General features: G+C 45.0%; 1 protein-coding gene across 1 annotated transcript; it reads left to right on the top strand.

Annotated features, from left to right (window-relative positions):
* Nucleotides 1-4666: 4666 nt before the first annotated feature.
* batf (basic leucine zipper transcription factor, ATF-like) lies at nt 4667-15782 on the top strand. Its single transcript, XM_080201920.1, has 3 exons — nt 4667-4804; nt 8228-8332; nt 15000-15782. Exons 1-3 carry the CDS (start codon nt 4739-4741, stop codon nt 15201-15203), a joined length of 375 nt encoding a protein of 124 aa, XP_080058046.1. The 5' UTR covers nt 4667-4738; the 3' UTR covers nt 15204-15782.
* Nucleotides 15783-17766: the final 1984 nt, after the last annotated feature.

Raw genomic sequence — 17766 nt, 5'->3', positions numbered from 1 at the left:
TCAACCCGCGTCTTAAAAATATTTAGCGAGGTAGCCTCCACCACTTCAACGGGCAGAGAATTCCAGAGATTCACCACCCTTTGAGTGAAGAAGTTCCTCCTCAATTCCGTTCTAAACCGCCCCCCTTTTATCTTGAGGCTGTGCCCCCTAGTCCTACTGTCTTTTTTGAGCGGGAAGAGTCTCTCCACCTCTATCCTATCCATCCCATTCATCATCTTATAAGTCTCAATGAGATCTCCCCTCATTCTTCTAAACTCTAACGAGTACAAGCCCAGTTTATTCAGCCTCTCCTCATAGCTCAACCCCCTCAACTCTGGTATCAACCTAGTAAACCTCCTCTGCACTCCCTCCAAGGCCAAAATATCTTTGCGCAGGTGCGGTGCCCAAAACTGCACACAGTACTCCAGCTGCGGCCTCACCAATGCCCTATACAGCTGCAGCAAGACCTCCCTACTTTTATATTCAATCCCCCTCGCTATGAAGGCCAGCATCCCATTCGCTATTTCGTTATGATCACTATTTCCTAGGGATATGTTACTCTGAGGTCATTTATTAAACCTGCCCCGTTACCCATTATCAGATCCAAGAAAGTCTGTCTTCTGGTTGGCTCATGATATATTGCTCGAGGAAACTATCCCTAATGCACTCCATTAATTTGTTGTCGTAGCTACCCTTTCCAATTTGATTAAGCCAATTAACACGAAGATTAAAGTCATCCATAATTATTGCTCTATTCTTTTTACATTCTTCTATTATTTGCTCATTTATTTCTTTTCCTACAGGGTGGTTACTGTTTGGGGGTCTATACACTCCTACCAATGTCTTCTTTCCCTTGCTGTTTTTTACCTCCACCCAAAAGTATTCAACATCATCCGAGCTGAGATCATCTCTCACAACTGACCTTGGGCAGAATTTTCCTGGTGGGACAGAAAATTTGGCAGACTATTTTAAGGTCCATTAAGCTCTGCAGGAATCTCTGGTCTTGGGGCATGTGCGGCTGGAAAATCCCGCCCTTCATTTCATCTCTTATTAACAGTGCTACGCCAGCATCTTTTCCTTCCTTTCTGCCTTTCCAAAAGATAAAATATCCCTGGGTATTAAGTTTCCAGTTTTGATCTTTTAACCATATCTCTGTAATGGCTATGAGATTATATCCATTTATCTCACCTTGCACTGTCAATTTGTCTATCTTATTCCAAATGCTTCATTTCTTTAAGTTACAAAGCCTTTAGATTTGCCTTTTTGCCATTATTAATCATCCTAATTTTTCTTTGGCTTTATGTTTACTGTGGCCCTATTTGCCTCTTGCCTTTGATTATCCTGTCTACCGTTTTAACATTTTACTGCACTTACTTTTATTCTTGTCCTTGTTTCTCTTTCCCTTGTCACTCTGCTTAGGTTACCATCCCCTTGTAATTCTAGTTTAAATCCTCCCCAACTGCTCCAGTAAATATTCCTTCAAGGACATCAGTCCTGGTCCTGTCCTGATGTAACCGGTCCAGTTTGTAGTCGTCCCATCTCCCCCAGAACCAGTCCCAATGTCCCAGGAACCTGAAACCCTCCCCATCACACCATCTCTTCAACCATGCTTTATCCAATACATCCTGCTATTTCTACTCTGACTGGTACAAGGCATTAGTATTAACCACGAGATCACAACCTTTGAGCTCCTAACTTTCAACTTGTTTTCTAACTCTCTATATTCTGCTTTTCGGACTTCATCACTTTTTTAAAATCTATGTCGTTTGTACCAGTTGTAACACACCAACTGGCTGTTCACCTGCTTCTTCAGAATGTCCTATAACCGCTCTGAAACCCTAATAACAGGGGGGCAACATATCATCCTTTGTGTCTTTTTGCAGCCACAGAAACACCTGTCCATTCCCCTTACAATTGAATCCCCTATAACTATTGAATTCTACACTTTTTACTCTTCCCCTCTGCAGCTGAGCCAACTGTGGGGCAATGGATTTGCTGTTGCTGCTTTCCCCTGAGAGGTCATTCCCCTCGACAGTATTCAGGATGGTATATTTGTTTTGCAGGGGAATGGCCACAGAAGATTCCTGCACTGTCTGTCCAATCCTCCTCTATTGTCACTGGACTAGGAATCCAGAGACCCAGGGTGATGCTCTGGGGACCTGGGTTCGAATCCCACCATGTCAGATGGTGAAATTTAAATTCAATAAAAATCTGGAATTAAAAGTCTAATGATGCCCATGAAACTATTGTCGATTGTTGTAAAAACCCATGTAGTTCATTAATATCCTTTAGAGAAGGAAATCTGCTGTCCTTAACTGGTCTAGCCTACATGTGACTCCAGAACAACAGCAATGTGGATGACTCTTAAATGGCCAAGCAAGTTTAAAGCAAAATATTGCAGATGTTGGAACCTGAAACAAAAGCAGAAAATGCTAAAGAAATTCAACTGGTCTGACAGCATCTGTCGAGAGAAAATAGAGCCAATGTTTCGAGTCTGGATGGCCCTTCATCAGAGCCCATCAATTTCCTCTGGATGTACTGTCACTGCTTCAACTAGACTAACTGCTGAGAAATATATGATCCTTATCTTTACCTCAGTGAGCTCAGGGTCACTTATTATCTTTGAATGGTGTTATGAGAAGGATGATGAGATCTGTTTACTGTCACTAATTATTCAAAGTGAATTGGAAACTCCAGTCTTCGACTGGTCCAGCAAGCACCCACAGTCTCAAACCTGAGGGAACTTCCAAATATCGCACCTTCAGTAAGAATTCTGCTTTGAAAAAAATCTTCAAATCAAAAGCTACAGTATACTTCTAACACAAAAAAAATATTTTCAGATGAAGCTTTACTCTGTATCTAACCCCGTGCTGTACCTGTCCTGGGAATGTTTGATGGGGGGACAGTGTAGAGGGAGCTTTACTCTGTATCTAACCCCGTGCTGTACCTGTCCTGGGAGTGTTTGATGGGGACAGTGTAGAGGGAGCTTTACTCTGTATCTAACCCCGTGCTGTACCTGTCCTGGGAGTGTTTGATGGGGGACAGTGTAGAGGGAGCTTTACTCTGTATCTAACCCAGTGCTGTACCTGTCCTGGAAGTGTTTGATGGGGACAGTGTAGAGGGAGCTTTACTCTGTATCTAACCCCGTGCTGTACCTGTCCTGGGAGTGTTTGATGGGGACAGTGTAGAGGGAGCTTTACTCTGTATCTAACCCCGTGCTGTACCTGTCCTGGGAGTGTTTGATGGGGGGGACAGTGTAGAGGGAGCTTTACTCTGTATCTAACCCCGTGCTGTACCTGTCCTGGAAGTGTTTGATGGGGACAGTGTAGAGGGAACTTTACTCTGTATCTAACCCCGTGCTGTACCTGTCCTGGAAGTGTTTGATGGGGACAGTGTAGAGGGAGCTTTACTCTGTATCTAACCCCGTGCTGTACCTGTCCTGGGAGTGTTTGATGGGGACAGTGTAGAGGGAGCTTTACTCTGTATCTAACCCTGTGCTGTACCTGTCCTGGGAGTGTTTGATGGGGACAGTGTAGAGGGAGCTTTACTCTGTATCTAACCCCTTGCTGTACGTGTCCAGGGAGTGGTTGATGGGGAGCTTTACTTTGTATGTGATGGACATGGGACATGAGAACAGCCGGGAGAAATGGGCCCCTTAAATTGGCCAGATGTTGAGGTCCGAAACTTGTTTTCACTTTCACTCTTTACAGTTCATACATTCCCGTGTATACCTTACCCATAAGTGCTTCCAGCATTTTCTGTATTTATTTACAAAGCATCCACTAAATTAGAGTGAAATCACCAAAAGTAGAAACTAAACTGGTTGGATTCTCAGTCACTAGATGAGACTTGCAGTCACTCATGACTTGTTGGTGTGAATGGTTCTTATTGATTCTCACACTCTCTGCAATTATCAATGTTCTCACTTCAAAACACAAGATGCTGAAGAAGCTCTGCACATCTGACAACAGTGGAGAGAGCTTGATGAAGACTGATCCAGACTTGAAACTTTGGCTCTATTCTCTTCCATGTATGCTGTCAGACCCGCTGAACTCCTCCAGCATTTTCTAATTTTGTTTCAGATTCCAGCATCGGCAGTATTTTGCTCTTAGTTCTGACATTGTGGACACTTTACATTTCAGCTCCCACAGAGCTGAATTAACAAAGCTCATCCGTGTGGGAATGATGGCCAAAGAAATGGAGGTCAATGTTAGGAATGGGAACACTTTCTATTATTAGGAGAAAATTGGCAGTTAGAAACCCAATAGATTATTTCTCTCATTTTTTCTCAAGTTGGATGTGATATTGGGGACTTCACTGGACACAATCCTATCTTTCCATTTCCCCTTTGGAATACATTTAAACAGAACTAATTATTTTTTCAGAACTGTTAATTCTTTAAATTCTGAAAAACTAATGATTTGAAAACTGTTTGAATCTCTGACCCTCTTGCATCTTGAACTGAATTTGTTTAAAATTTTTCTCTGTCTCCTGTGACTCTTGTGGCAATTCTGTTGCTGGCTGTCAGTCGATTTCTCTGTATTCACTCCCACTCACTGAGAGAATTGGGTTTTTTGAAGGGTTTTTGCAGCTTTCATTCCCAGTTGTGTGTGACAGTTTCCGTCACACATCACGTGACTTCCAGCTTAACAGGGCATGTACTTACCAGAAGTGGTTGAGTGAGACTTTAAGAAAAGTGAGATGAGAGGTGCAGCCAGTGAGAGACAGAGAGAGGGTGCGAAGGACTGTTTCACAAGGCATGGCTCAGGATTCTGACAGTAGCGACAGTGGCTACAGCAGGTATCAGCCGTCCAGTGGCAAACAGGTACACTAAAGCCGAATTGGGGATGGGCTAACTGAGCGGCAGATATAGTGTGTTGTGTGTAGTGTTCAAAACTGAATCTGGAAAGCTTGCTGAATCTTTCTGAGGATTGATGCATTTTAATTGAATGTAATATCTCTACACTGTGAGATAATGTCCCATGTGTCAAAGGATGCACCTTTTTACTGTGTTTTCCAGTTCTCTCCTGTTTAGAATTTTCTGATATTGCTAGGCTGGTTTGTATAACTTCTGATTAGCAGAGATCAGGATTGTGTAAAGTTTAGCAGAACAGTAAGAGTTTGAATGGGAGCCTCTTGGATATGTGTACACGTGCATTCTCAGAGCAGTTGTGTGAGCGGAGTTTCTGCTAATGTCAGTCTCCATAACTGCTGCAGCTCTGAGTGGTTTCGTTTGAAACTACAATCATTCTGCTCTCCGTCTGTCCATTACTCTGCTTTTAATGTTTGCACAAGATTTATCCGAGGTTTCAACATGCATACTCAAAGCCCACATGTTACAAAGGAACACATGGAATTTTAACATTCAACTCAACAGCCTTGCTGGCTTGTGACTGCTGTTCAAATTCTATGCAGTGAAATGTGTTAGAACTCTTTTCACACAATATTAACCCTTTCATTGCCAAATCCCGCAAACTGGCAATCCAAGTCTGCTGAATCTCATTCAATCAGGTTCCAGATGTTTTTGTCTGAATTGTTGCTTCTGTTGCTGATTTCATATTTGAGTGATAGTGTGATCCACACAACAAAACAGATGTCTCTAAATTAACCATTGCCTAAAATAATTCACTGTTGAAAATTAGCATGTTTAGCAATTATCATTGCACTCCCAACCAACTATTCACTAACAGTGCATCCTGATACACAACAAATTCAGGAAGGTTCCTTTACAAGTTTTGAGGATGCACCAAAACCAAGCTGTAACTACAGAGAATATTCTGACCCTTACACAAAGCCAGAGACATTTCCTATTCTGAAACTCTGATTCTGCAATGCTGGTTACTGGAATACAACATTACCCAAACCAAAAGAAAAGAGAAAATTGCAGATGCTGGGAATCTGAAATAAAATCAGAAAATGCTGGAAAAGCTCAGCAAGTCTGGCAGCATCTGTAGAGAAAGAAACAGTTAATTAATCTATCAACTCCAATATGACTGAAGCTGTGACTCGAAACATTAACTCTGCTTCTCTCTCCATAGATGCTGCTGAGCTTTACCAGCATTTTCTGTTTCTATTACACAAAGCCACTTGAATATAGTTTCAAAATTCTCATTTTCACAGTTGTACATTTTGCATTGTTAAAAGTGATAATGGTAAAAATCAAAAACCTATCACTTTGCTGTTTTGAGTTCACTTTGAACAACTAATAAAATGGATAATGGATAATTAACTCCAGTATTAGCAATGGAGAGATGGTGAGGGCTGCATAGATTAAACCAAATTGCACTTGTACCTGTCCTGGGAGTGTTTGATGGGGACAGTGTAGAGGGAGCTTTACTCTGTATCTAACCCCGTGCTGTACCTGTCCTGGGAGTGTTTGATGGGGACAGTGTAGAGAGAGCTTTACTCTGTGTCTAACCCTGTGCTGTACCTGTCCTGGGAGTGTTTGATGGGGACAGTGTAGAGGGAGCTTTACTCTATATCTAACCCCGTGCTGTACCTGTCCTGGGAGTGTTTGATGGGGACAGTGTAGAGGGAGCTTTACTCTGTATCTAACCCTGTGCTGTACCTGTCCTGGGAGTGTTTGATGGGGACAGTGTAGAGGGAGCTTTACTCTGTATCTAACCCCGTGCTGTACCTGTCCTGGGAGTGTTTGATGGGGACAGTGTAGAGGGAGCTTTACTCTGTATCTAACCCCGTGCTGTACCTGTCCTGGGAGTGTTTGATGGGGACAGTGTAGAGGGAGCTTTACTCTGTATCTAACCCTGTGCTGTACCTGTCCTGGGAGTGTTTGATGGGGACAGTGTAGAGGGAGCTTTACTCTGTATCTAACCCCGTGCTGTACCTGTCCTGGGAGTGTTTGATGGGGACAGTGTAGAGGGAGCTTTACTCTGTATCTAACCCCGTGCTGTACCTGTCCTGGGAGTGTTTGATGGGGACAGTGTACTGTTGGTTTCTCTCCCTTGGAGCCTTTGTGAAATAGTGTGTAACAAGTGAAAATGTTACATTCTCTGATTTTATAAATGTTAGTTTATTCTTTTATCTAATTTTAAGCGTGTTTCTTCATCTACAGGGGCAGACAGACATTTGGTTGACATTTTGAAAACTATGAGATAATTATTTCCTGGCACTTTATGCAAATTGAGTGATTATACAAAGCCTGGTTACTCTCATTCACTAGTTTAAGGTTTAATTCTGAGAACAGGTTGCAGAAACTTGTCTAGAAGGCTGGTTCAATCAAGGTGTTTAAAACAGTTGAAGGAATGGTGGGGAAATCCAAGCGGCAGAAGTTTGAAGTGAGAGTGGGGTCCATTCATGGTGATGGATCACTTCCTCACATAAAGGGAAGTGGTGATCTGGAACTCTGTCCCCAGAAAAGCTGCTGAGGTTTGGGATTAGTCACTATTTTCAAGACTAAGATTGCTTGGTTTTTGTTGGATGAGGGCTGGAGTAATAAGGGATATGGAACACATTTGGGTAGATGGAGTCGAGATCCTTCTTTGGACAGGACCTGAGACTGGTTCACTGGGATGGAAGCTCTCATCTTACTTTTCTGCATCAGAGGGATTAGCTCAACAAAAAAATGATCCAAATTTTATACATTGTTAACTCCTCCAAACATCCCTGGGTATATCTGATAGGAGAAATTTTCAGAACGGAACTGACTGCAGGCATTGAGAGAGTGGGAATTTAGAATAACTTACATTTATATAGAATCCTTAACATAGAATTAATAGTCCCAGACTTGTGATGGAGTTGAAATTAACCAATGTACATAGGGTGACTCGTTAACCAGAACATTATCTGAAAGAGTTTCACTCAGTTACGCACCAATGGGTAACAGGCACCTGTTCATCTAGTTGATCATAAAATGATGACATTTTGAATTACTGATTTTACTTTGAAAGATTATAATTGAAAGATGATAATGTCTGGGTGATGTGAAGTGCAGAATGAGAGAGAGCCCGAAATGGCACAGTTAATCAGTTCTGTCATTACTGTCAAATGATGATAACATATAAAATTACAACATTGGTGTGGACCTTCCAGAGAACTGAGCCAGAATAATAAACAGCAACAGTTAGACTTCACTGCTTGAAATAGCATTGTACAGATGGAATACAATATTAGATTCTACCTTGAAACACTCCTGCATGCCTAGAACACCATTCTGCACACAGTTGTGTTGTACATAATTCAGATTTCCACGGTCACTGAGTAACAATCCAATTATCTTACGTATTTCTAGGAAAGCTTTGAGGAGACAAAGAAAGTCATGAGAAGGGAAAAGAATCGGCTGGCAGCTCAGAAGAGTCGACAGAGACAGACACTGAAAGCAGATACACTACATCAGGTAAAGGGATTGCGTGAAAGAAACAAACTGACTTGATCACCAGGTCAGACTAAATCCACAAAGTGACAGAAAAGGGACAAATGCCCAAACCAGGTAGCAGCTGCTTCAGGATTAAAGTAGGAAAGTGTACACAGGAACAGGCCATTCAGTCCATCTGCTCTTTGCTGGTGTTTATGATCCACATGAGGCTCCTCCCACCCCTTCGATTCCTTTCATATTTCTCTATCTAGTGGGGTTCCATGGGGATCTGTGCTCGGACCCCAACTGTTCACATTATATATTAATGATTTGGAAGAGGGAACTGAATGTATTATCTCCAAATTTGCAGATGATACAAAGTTGGATGGGAGGGTGAGCTGTGAGGGGGATACAGAGAAGCTTCAGTGTGTTTGGACAGGCTGAGTGTGTGGGTATCTGCATGGCAGATGCAGTATAATGTGGATAAATGTGAGGTTATCCATTTTGGTAGCAGTAACAGGAAGACAGATTATTACTTGAATGGGTGTAAATTGAGAGAGGTGGATACTCAATGAGACCTTGGAGTCCTCATGCATCAGTTGTTGAAAGTAAGCACGCAGGTACAGCAGGCAGTGAAGAAGGTATGTTGGCCTTCATGGCGTGAGGATTTGGGAACAGGGATTGGGATGTTTTGGTGGAATCGTATTGGGTGTTGGTGAGGCCACATCTGGAGTATTGTGTGCAGTTTTGGTGTCCTTATCTGAGGAAGGATGTCCTTACTATAGAGAGAGAGTACAGCGAAGGTTTACCAGGTTGATTCATAAGAACAAACGAACTAAGAGCAGGAGTCGGCCATCTGGCCCCTCGAGCCTGCCCCGCCATTCAATAAGATCATGGCTGATTTTTTTGTGGACTCAGCTCCACTTACCCGCCTGCTCACCATAACCCTTAATTCCTTTACTGTTCAAAAATTTATCTATCCTTGCCTTAAAAACATTCAATGAGGGAGCCTCAACTGGGCAGGGAATTCCACAGATTCACAACCCTCTGTGTGAAGAAGTTCCTCCTCAACTCAGTCCTAAATCTGCTTCCCCTTATTTTGAGGCTATGCCCCCTAGTTCTAGTTTCACCCACCAGTAGAAACAACTTCCCTGCTTCTATCTTATCTATTCCCTTCATAATCTTATATGTTTCTATAAGATCTCCCCTCATTCTTCTGAATTCCAATAAGTATAGCCCCAGTCTACTCAGTCTGTCCTCATAAGCCAACTCTCTCAACTCCGGAATCAACTTAATGAATCTCCTCTGCACCCCCTCCAGTGCCAGTATATCCTTTCTCAAATAAGGAGGCCAAAACTGTACACAGTACTCCAGGTGTGGCCTCACCAGCACCGTATACAGCTGCAACATAACCTCGCTGTTTTTAAACTCCATCCCTTTAGCAATGAAGGACAAAATTCCATTTGTTGCCTTATTCCTCTAAAAATGGCGTCACAGGTAGATAGAGTTATAAAGAGAGTTTTGGGACATTGGCCTTTATAAATCAAAGTATTGAGTATAACACTTGGAATGTTATGGTGAGGTTGTATAAGGCACTTGTGAGGCCGAATTTAGAGTATTGTGTGCAGTTTTGGTCACCTAATTACAGGAAGGATATTAATAAGGTTGAAAGAGTGCAGAGAATTTTGAGGATTTTGCCGGGACTTGAGAAACTGAGTTACAGAGAGAGATTGAACAGGTTAGGACTTTATTCCCTGGAATGTAGAAGAATGGGGGCAGATTTGATAGAGGTGTATAAAATTATGATAGAGTGAATGCAAGCAGGCTTTTTCCACTGAGGCTAGGGGAGGAAAAAAAACCAGAGGGCATGGGTTAAGGGTGAAAGGAGAGAAGTTTAAATGGAATATTAGGGGAGGGATTCTTCACGCAGAGAGTGGTGGGAGTGTGGAATGAGCTGCCAGATAAAGTGGTAAATGCGGGCTCACTTTTAACGTTTAAGAAAAAGTTGGACAGGTACATGGATGAGAGGGGTGTGGAGGGATATGGTCCAGGTGCAGGTCAGTGGGACTAGGCAAGAAGGCACAGACAAGAAGGGCCAAAAGGCCTGTTTCTGTGCTTTGGTTCTAATTACCTGATGCACAGCAAACCAACTCCTTGAGATTCCTGCACAAGGACACCCAGATCCCTCTGCACTCAGCATGCTGCAAATTTATACCATTTAATCCTACTAGTTATTCATACCAAAATGGATGACCTCACATTGACCTCAACATCGTAATCCATCTGCCAGACCATCGCCCACTCATTCAGAATACCTATATCCCTTTGCAGACTTTCAACATCCTCTGCACACTTTACTCTTCCTGGGATGGCAGGTCTGTCGTATGAGGAGACTAAGTCGGTTAGGATTATATTCACTGGAGTTTAGAAGAGTGAGAGGGGATCTCATAGGAACTTATAAAATTCTAACAAGATTAGACAGGGTAGATTCAAAAAGAATGTTCCCAATAGTGGGGGAGTCCAGAACTAGGGGTCAAAGTTTGAGGATAAGGGGTAAACCTTTTAGAACTGAGGTGAGGAGAAATTTCTTCACCCAGAGGGTGGTGAATGTGTGGAATTCACTCCCACAGAAAGTAGCTGAGGCCAAAACATTGTCTGATTTCAAGAAGAAATTAGATTTCGCTCTTGGGGCTAAAGGGATCAAGAGATATGGGGGGAAGGGGGGGATCAGAATATTGAATTTGATGATCAGCAATGATCAAAATGAATGGTGGAGCAGGTTTGAAGGGCCAAATGGTCTCCTCATGCTTCTAGTTTCTAGTTCGACAACAATCACTTCAACCACTCTGTGATATGAGATGGATGTTCTCAGTTCCCTGTGGATAAAGAGGTTTCTCCTGAATTCTCAGAATTTTAGAGTCAGAGTCAACTCCCTCCCTAACAGCACATGGACTGCAACAGTTCAAAAAGGCAGCTCACCACCACCTTCCCAAGGAGCAATTAGGGATGGGCAATAAATACTGACCTAGCCAGTGACACCTGCATCCCATCAACTATTTTTTTAAAAAATCTTGTATGTTTTAGTAAGATTATTTCACGTTCTCATAAAGTCCAGAGAATATAAATGAGTAGGAGATGCTAAAAGGGTATTCATCCTTTTACTGTGGATTGACAATTACACTGCAGTACTGAGGGAGTGCCGCACTGTCAGAGGGTCGGCGCTGAGGGAGCGCCGCACTGTCAGAGGGTCGGCGCTGAGGGAGCGCCGCACTGTCAGAGGGTCAGTGCTGAGGGAGTGCCGCACTGTCAGAGGGTCGGCGCTGAGGGAGTGCCGCACTGTCAGAGGGTCGGCGCTGAGGGAGCGCCGCACTGTCAGAGGGTCAGCGCTGAGGGAGCGCCGCACTGTCAGAGGGTCGGCGCTGAGGGAGCGCCGCACTGTCAGAGGGTCGGCGCTGAGGGAGTGCCGCACTGTCAGAGGGTCGGCGCTGAGGGAGTGCCGCACTGTCAGAGGGTCAGTGCTGAGGGAGTGCCGCACTGTCAGAGGGTCGGCGCTGAGGGAGTGCCGCACTGTCAGAGGGTCAGTGCTGAGGGAGCGCCGCACTGTCAGAGGGTCGGCGCTGAGGGAGCGCCGCACTGTCAGATTGAGATGTTAAGGTGAGAATATTTACCTGTTCACCCTGAGAATTCGATGACCTTAGTTGAAGAACACCATGCTTCTGATCTATAATTGTATGATAGCCTGATGATGTAAAAAGTGCAATGGGAACACAATTATTTTTCTAACTACTAAATAGTCATATCCTGGGAGTATAGAATGGTGTAACGCAACCATTCGGCCCATCCAGTTGCCACCTGTTCTACCCTAGAACAATCTAGTTAGTCCCATTCCGCTATTGTTTCCACAAACCCTGGCAATTATTTGTCCTTCAAATATTTATCCAATTTGTTGAGAGTTACAATTCCACCCTATCCATCACCTCATCCACCCAACTCCTGACCATCCCCGCTATAAAAGTCTTATTTCTCTGCTTTGCACCAACCAGCTGATTTTAACCAGTCTGAAATCTCTCCTGCTTCAGTCCGCCCCTATCTCTCCCTGTGCCCATACATTCCATCCCATCTTCCCAGTGCTCCTCGATCTCTGATGCATGCAACATAACTTGAAGTTTGATAATTGATATGAAGTCCATCCTCCACTCTATCCAGCTTCCTGATGTGCTCAATAATTTTACCAATTGCAGATCTGTCCTGGCCCTTTGGGGATAAGAAGCAGTAAGATATTTCTTTCTTTGCAGCTTGACCTCAAAAGAGTTGACCAGAAGGTGTTTGTGTCAGGTCCATTCTTCGAAATCCGGAGAGTGTTGCTCTGAGAACGATAGCACAATCTCATGGTTGGAAATACATCTGTGGTCGTCACATGTGAAACTGTCAGAGGAAGCAGTGAATCTGGTCTGTAATGGCTGATCACTGCACACTTCCTGTAGTTAGCTGGTTAGATTAATTAAACAAAAACCCTATATTCTGAATTGAATGAATCAGATGGCTGCTGATACCAAAAAGCCGTTTTTCAGTCTCCCTTGCCATTCTCTCTCTCTGTGTCATCATGCATGCTTTGATCAGTCTCAATTAATCTGGGATTTTGACCCCAAATTCTCAGAGAAATAAAGAAATTATATAATCTTAATTCATGACATGCTCTACCTGATGAGTTTGTAATGTGGAATTTGAAGTCTAATGGTGACCGTGAATCAATTGTCCATTAAGGAAGGAAATCTGCTGTCTTTACCCAGTCTGGCCTACATGTGACTCCAGAGCCACAGCAATGTGGTTGGCTCTCAGCTGTCCCTCTGAAATGATCCAACAAGCCACTCTGTTCAAGGACAATTAGGAAAGTGCAATAAATACTGATCTTGCTGGTGATGCCCACAACAGATGAATAAATTTTAAAAAACCATGCAGAGGGACATGGGATGGGGAGTGAGTATTACTCACATGTGGCTTTGTGCTCAGTATCCAGATTCACAAAATGGTTTGCATCATCGCGAGCGAGCGTAGGCAAAGAAAGTTCAACTATTTCCATGAAAAAATGTCAAGAATTTCCATCATCTTGTGATCTGCTGCCCCCTATTGGCCAGCAGCTGAGTGTGAGAAAGGAGGCGACAGTTGATCTTTTTGTCTGATAATGAATGGAACATTTCTTAGAAACTTTCGTAACAGCATCTCAGTAACTGATATTGTTTTAGTTTCTGGAATCCCCATCCTGATGTTGAAATACCCTTTCCCCAGTCTGTTTTTTAAATGATTTGGATTCTTACTCAATGCTACTGAAAATTACTCTTGTCACATGTCGATTGACTCTCTAATCATGAGACAGTGTTCCACAATAAGCAGAGTTTGAATTTGCCTCAGCAAGCAGCTGTGACGGGCTCAGAGTGTGTCAGTTCCTGCTCACACTTGTGGAGTTTTAACTCCACATTCTTCAAATGCAGATGGTCCATCACCCAAAAGTCAAGCCTGATTGGTCGATGGATTGGTAGTGCATTCAAATCTCGAGGGGGGCTGGTCTGGGGCCCAGGATGGGAGGTGGGGTGGTAGAGGTGTCCTCATGGTGGTGGTGAGTAGGATGATGGGAGATTACATGGGGAAGACTGTGACCTTAGTCAGCCCTGGATCCAGGGGTTAGGTATAAAGGTCACGTCCTGGATCCAGCGTGTCCTGACCTCAGTGAATTTGCTGATCCTTGGGAGACCTCACCAATCAGAGTTTAACTGAAAAACCTGAATGACAATTAGCAGTGCAGCCTCATTACCACATTATGTAAATCTGTGAATGGTCTTCGTGCCTGGGCACTGAGTTGGAGGAGAGTTTATGTTGGGTTCAGACTTCACCTTTCTGCGCAAGCCGCAACTGCCCCCCATTGCCCCCGCACCACCCCCATCCCCTTCCCCTTCCCAGCCCCCCTCCACTCTCCTTCCACCATACCCCTGGCCCCCTCCAGACTCTCTCCACTATCCCCACCCTTCCTCTGCCCTCCTACACCACCACCCCTCTCCACCACTCCCACCCCCTCCACCAATCCCCCCTCCAGACCCCCTCCACCACCCCTCACTCCCACCAGTCCAACCTCCAGCCTTCCTCCATCAACCCCTTCCATTACCCCATTACCTCTGCCCTCCTCCGGACTCCCTCCAGTACCCCCACCCTCCCTCTGTCCCCCTCCACCACTCCTGCCCCCTCACCAATCCCCCCTCCAGACCTCCTCCACCACCCCCACTCCCTCCAGCCCCCCTCCATTACCCCCCTACCCTCCCTCTGCTCCCCTCCACCACCCCCCACCCCCTCATACCCCCTGCCTCCCCTCCACCACCCCTCCTCCAACCTCCCTCCACTACCCCCCACCCTCCCTCTGCCCCTCTCCACCACCAACCCCCCCCCACCTTCCCTCCTCCAGACTCCCTCCACTACCCCCACCCTCCCTCTGTTCCCCTCCACCAGCACCCCCCTCCACCACCCCTGCCCCCTCATCAATTCCCCCTCCAGACCTCCACCACCACCACCCCCTGCCCCCCTCCACTACCCCCACCCTCCCTTTTTCCCCCCCACCACTCCAGACCCCCTCCACACCTCCTCCCTCCAACCCACCTGTGATCAGTGCAATGTCTAAACTTCCAGAAATGTTGTCAAACGTTTCTATTTCTTCTCTTTGTAGGAAAGTGAACATTTAGAGAAAGAGAATGCTGCTTTAAGGAAAGAAATTAAACAGCTGAATGAGGAGCTGAAATATTTCAGCACAGTTCTGAAAAGCCACGAGAGTCTTTGTTCTGTGGTAACTTCCCCAAACGAGGAGATGATTTACCCAACACACTCCTTCCACCAAACACACGCCAGCACTCCAGCACGGATCCATCTGTGAGACACAGTCAGACAGACAGAAGCTTGGAACTTGCACTGACAGCAAGCAGTCAGATAGACAGAGACTGGAGGAGCAAACTGACAGCTCCCAGTGTTACCTCTTCCCTCGAGAAGTAGGCTCACTTTGCTCACACGGCTATTCACTCTGTGCCTTGCACCAACCAGAGAGAGCTGTCGGGCTGTCAGCTCCCACTGAATTGCTAAACTTCATCTGACAACTCAACCTGGTCCTGGTTACTGAAGTAACCCCACATTCAGTCTCACAGCACAACCCAGAACAGGAGAACAGAGACTTTCAAACTCTCCAATCAAGGAAATGTGACTGATGTGGGGAGCTCAATGTGCAACTTCCAGACTCACGGCAGCACTGCTTTGTACTGTGAATAGCTCATATCAGCATCACAGAGAACATTCACTTGGCAGGATACAGGCAGAGTGAGCAACTGTTCCAAAACCACTGCCCTCATTCACTGCGAGGGGTAAATGCTGATGGAACTCATCCTGAACAAATGTAAAGTTTACATTAATTACCAGCCTATAGTTCCTCAATTGTGAACATTTATAATGAGAGACCAGGCTAGTGACGGGGGTGGGGGGTGCAGTGGGTGGTGAAGATTTGGGGGGGGAGGGGTAAGGATTGGGGGCGCTGGATCTCATTTGCCACCATTTTTAATTGCCTGATTCTAGTGGCAGATAAACAACACTGAAACTAGTGACTGGATGGAGACAGCAAGCGGGATATCCCAGCCGCCTTCACCCCAAGGCGGGAAATTCTGCCCATGTTCAATAGTCTGTCTCCTACCCGCTACGATTCCCAGGGCAGGCAGGACAGGAAAATTGCACCCAGTGTGTCGAAGCTCTGCACTGTGGTTTAGTTAGACAAGGAGGGTCTAGGGTACACAAACGTTTTCTGCTGAGCCTCTCTTACCCCAGGGCCTTCCCTAACCCACTTCCACAGTCAACAACCCCTTTACCAGGAACGATTCCTGTGGGCTCCTGGTGAAAGCTCCACACACAGTCACCCAAGGCCGGAATTGAACCCGGGTCCCTGGCACTGTGAGGCAGCAGTGCTGACCACTGTGCCACCTAAAGGGTGTGAGAGGGATGAGTCCCTTCCTAACCCTTTATGCAAAATGAAGTATCATAATGCTCCTAACTGAGACTCAGCTCTTACTGAGGATGAATCTCTGGTGAGACTGAAAGCTAATGTACATTGTTCTGTGCATGTGAGTGTACAGGGAATTACCCCATAGTACAGCATCAACATTCACTATCAAGATAAAGTTTTGGGCGCTTTAATCTGCATCTAATCATAAAGGTTTGTACCAACTGGCAGGGTCCAATCAGAAATGTGAGAATTGCTGGATTTATACCCACCCAAAACTCCTACAGGGAATGGAACCATTAATACTGCAGGAACGAGTGAGCTTCAACATACTGTTTTTAACTAGGAAAATGATTCAAATACTATCAGCACTGAAAAAGTGGAGGTATTAAAGCCAAATATAAACTCTAGGCAATAAGCCCTTGTCATAGAGAGATCCAGTGAGCTGTTAGAGAGATCCAGTGAGCAGCTACACTCAGGTAAGCTGGGCAGAGGTGCTGTCATTCTATTTGGGACAGTGCACATTGACATGGCTCTGTTCCACTGGCTCAAACAGCTTATTGATTGGGAATAGTAAGTGATTTCTGGAGTTTTATTGATGATGTATCTTCTCAATCAGTGAGTAATCAGTTAAATGGTGCACTGAGAACTGTAGAATGAGAATTCAAATAAGTTAAATACTGGCTCTCACGATAGTGAGAGGACATGCTATCATTCCATGTCAAAAGTCAAAGAAAGATTTCCATGAATGTGGCACCTTTCCCAATCAGAATAATTTGCGTGGTGCTTTACAACTGCTGAATTGGAGAGTGATTCCTCAAGAGAAGAAGCTATGAAGAAAGTATTTGCCCATTGTGAGTTTAAAATGAGACTCCAGCTCAGTGATGTCTGTGGAAAATCTTCAGAAGCCAATAAATCTGTCATCTCTCAATACCCACCCTTAGGGACTTGCTCCCATGCCCACATATCTGTCCTTGGCCTGCTGCATTGTTCCAAGCTGGAGGAATAGCATCTCATCTTCTGGCTAGGCACTTTACAGCCTTCCAGCTTCAATATCCAATTCAACAACGTCTGATGATTAGCTCTATCCCACCTCAACTCCTTTTGTTTTCATTCTATTCTTTTTAATTTTTTACTGTTTTCTATCTTTCTTTATTTCTTTATTGTCTTTCTTCATTTTTCTTCCCCCACCCTCACTCTTTTTCCCCCGACTTCATCCCACTTCCCTTACCTTTTTCTCCCCTTCCCCCCCTTTCTCCCCTTCCCCCCTTCCCCCACTTCCCCCCCTTTCTCCCCTTCCCCCCCCTTTCTCCCCTTCCCCCCCCCCTTTCTCCCCTTCCCCCCCCCCTTTCTCCCCTTCCCCCCCCCTTTCTCCCCTTCCCCCCCCCTTTCTCCCCTTCCCCCCCCTTTCTCCCCTTCCCCCCCCCTTTCTCCCCTTCCCCCCCCCTTTCTCCCCTTC

This window comes from Carcharhinus amblyrhynchos, chromosome 14, assembly GCF_965287045.1.
Source record: "Carcharhinus amblyrhynchos chromosome 14, sCarAmb.v2.hapA, whole genome shotgun sequence".
NCBI classification, from domain to species: Eukaryota; Metazoa; Chordata; class Chondrichthyes; order Carcharhiniformes; family Carcharhinidae; genus Carcharhinus; species Carcharhinus amblyrhynchos.
This window is presented reverse-complemented; position numbering and strand designations above follow the sequence as displayed.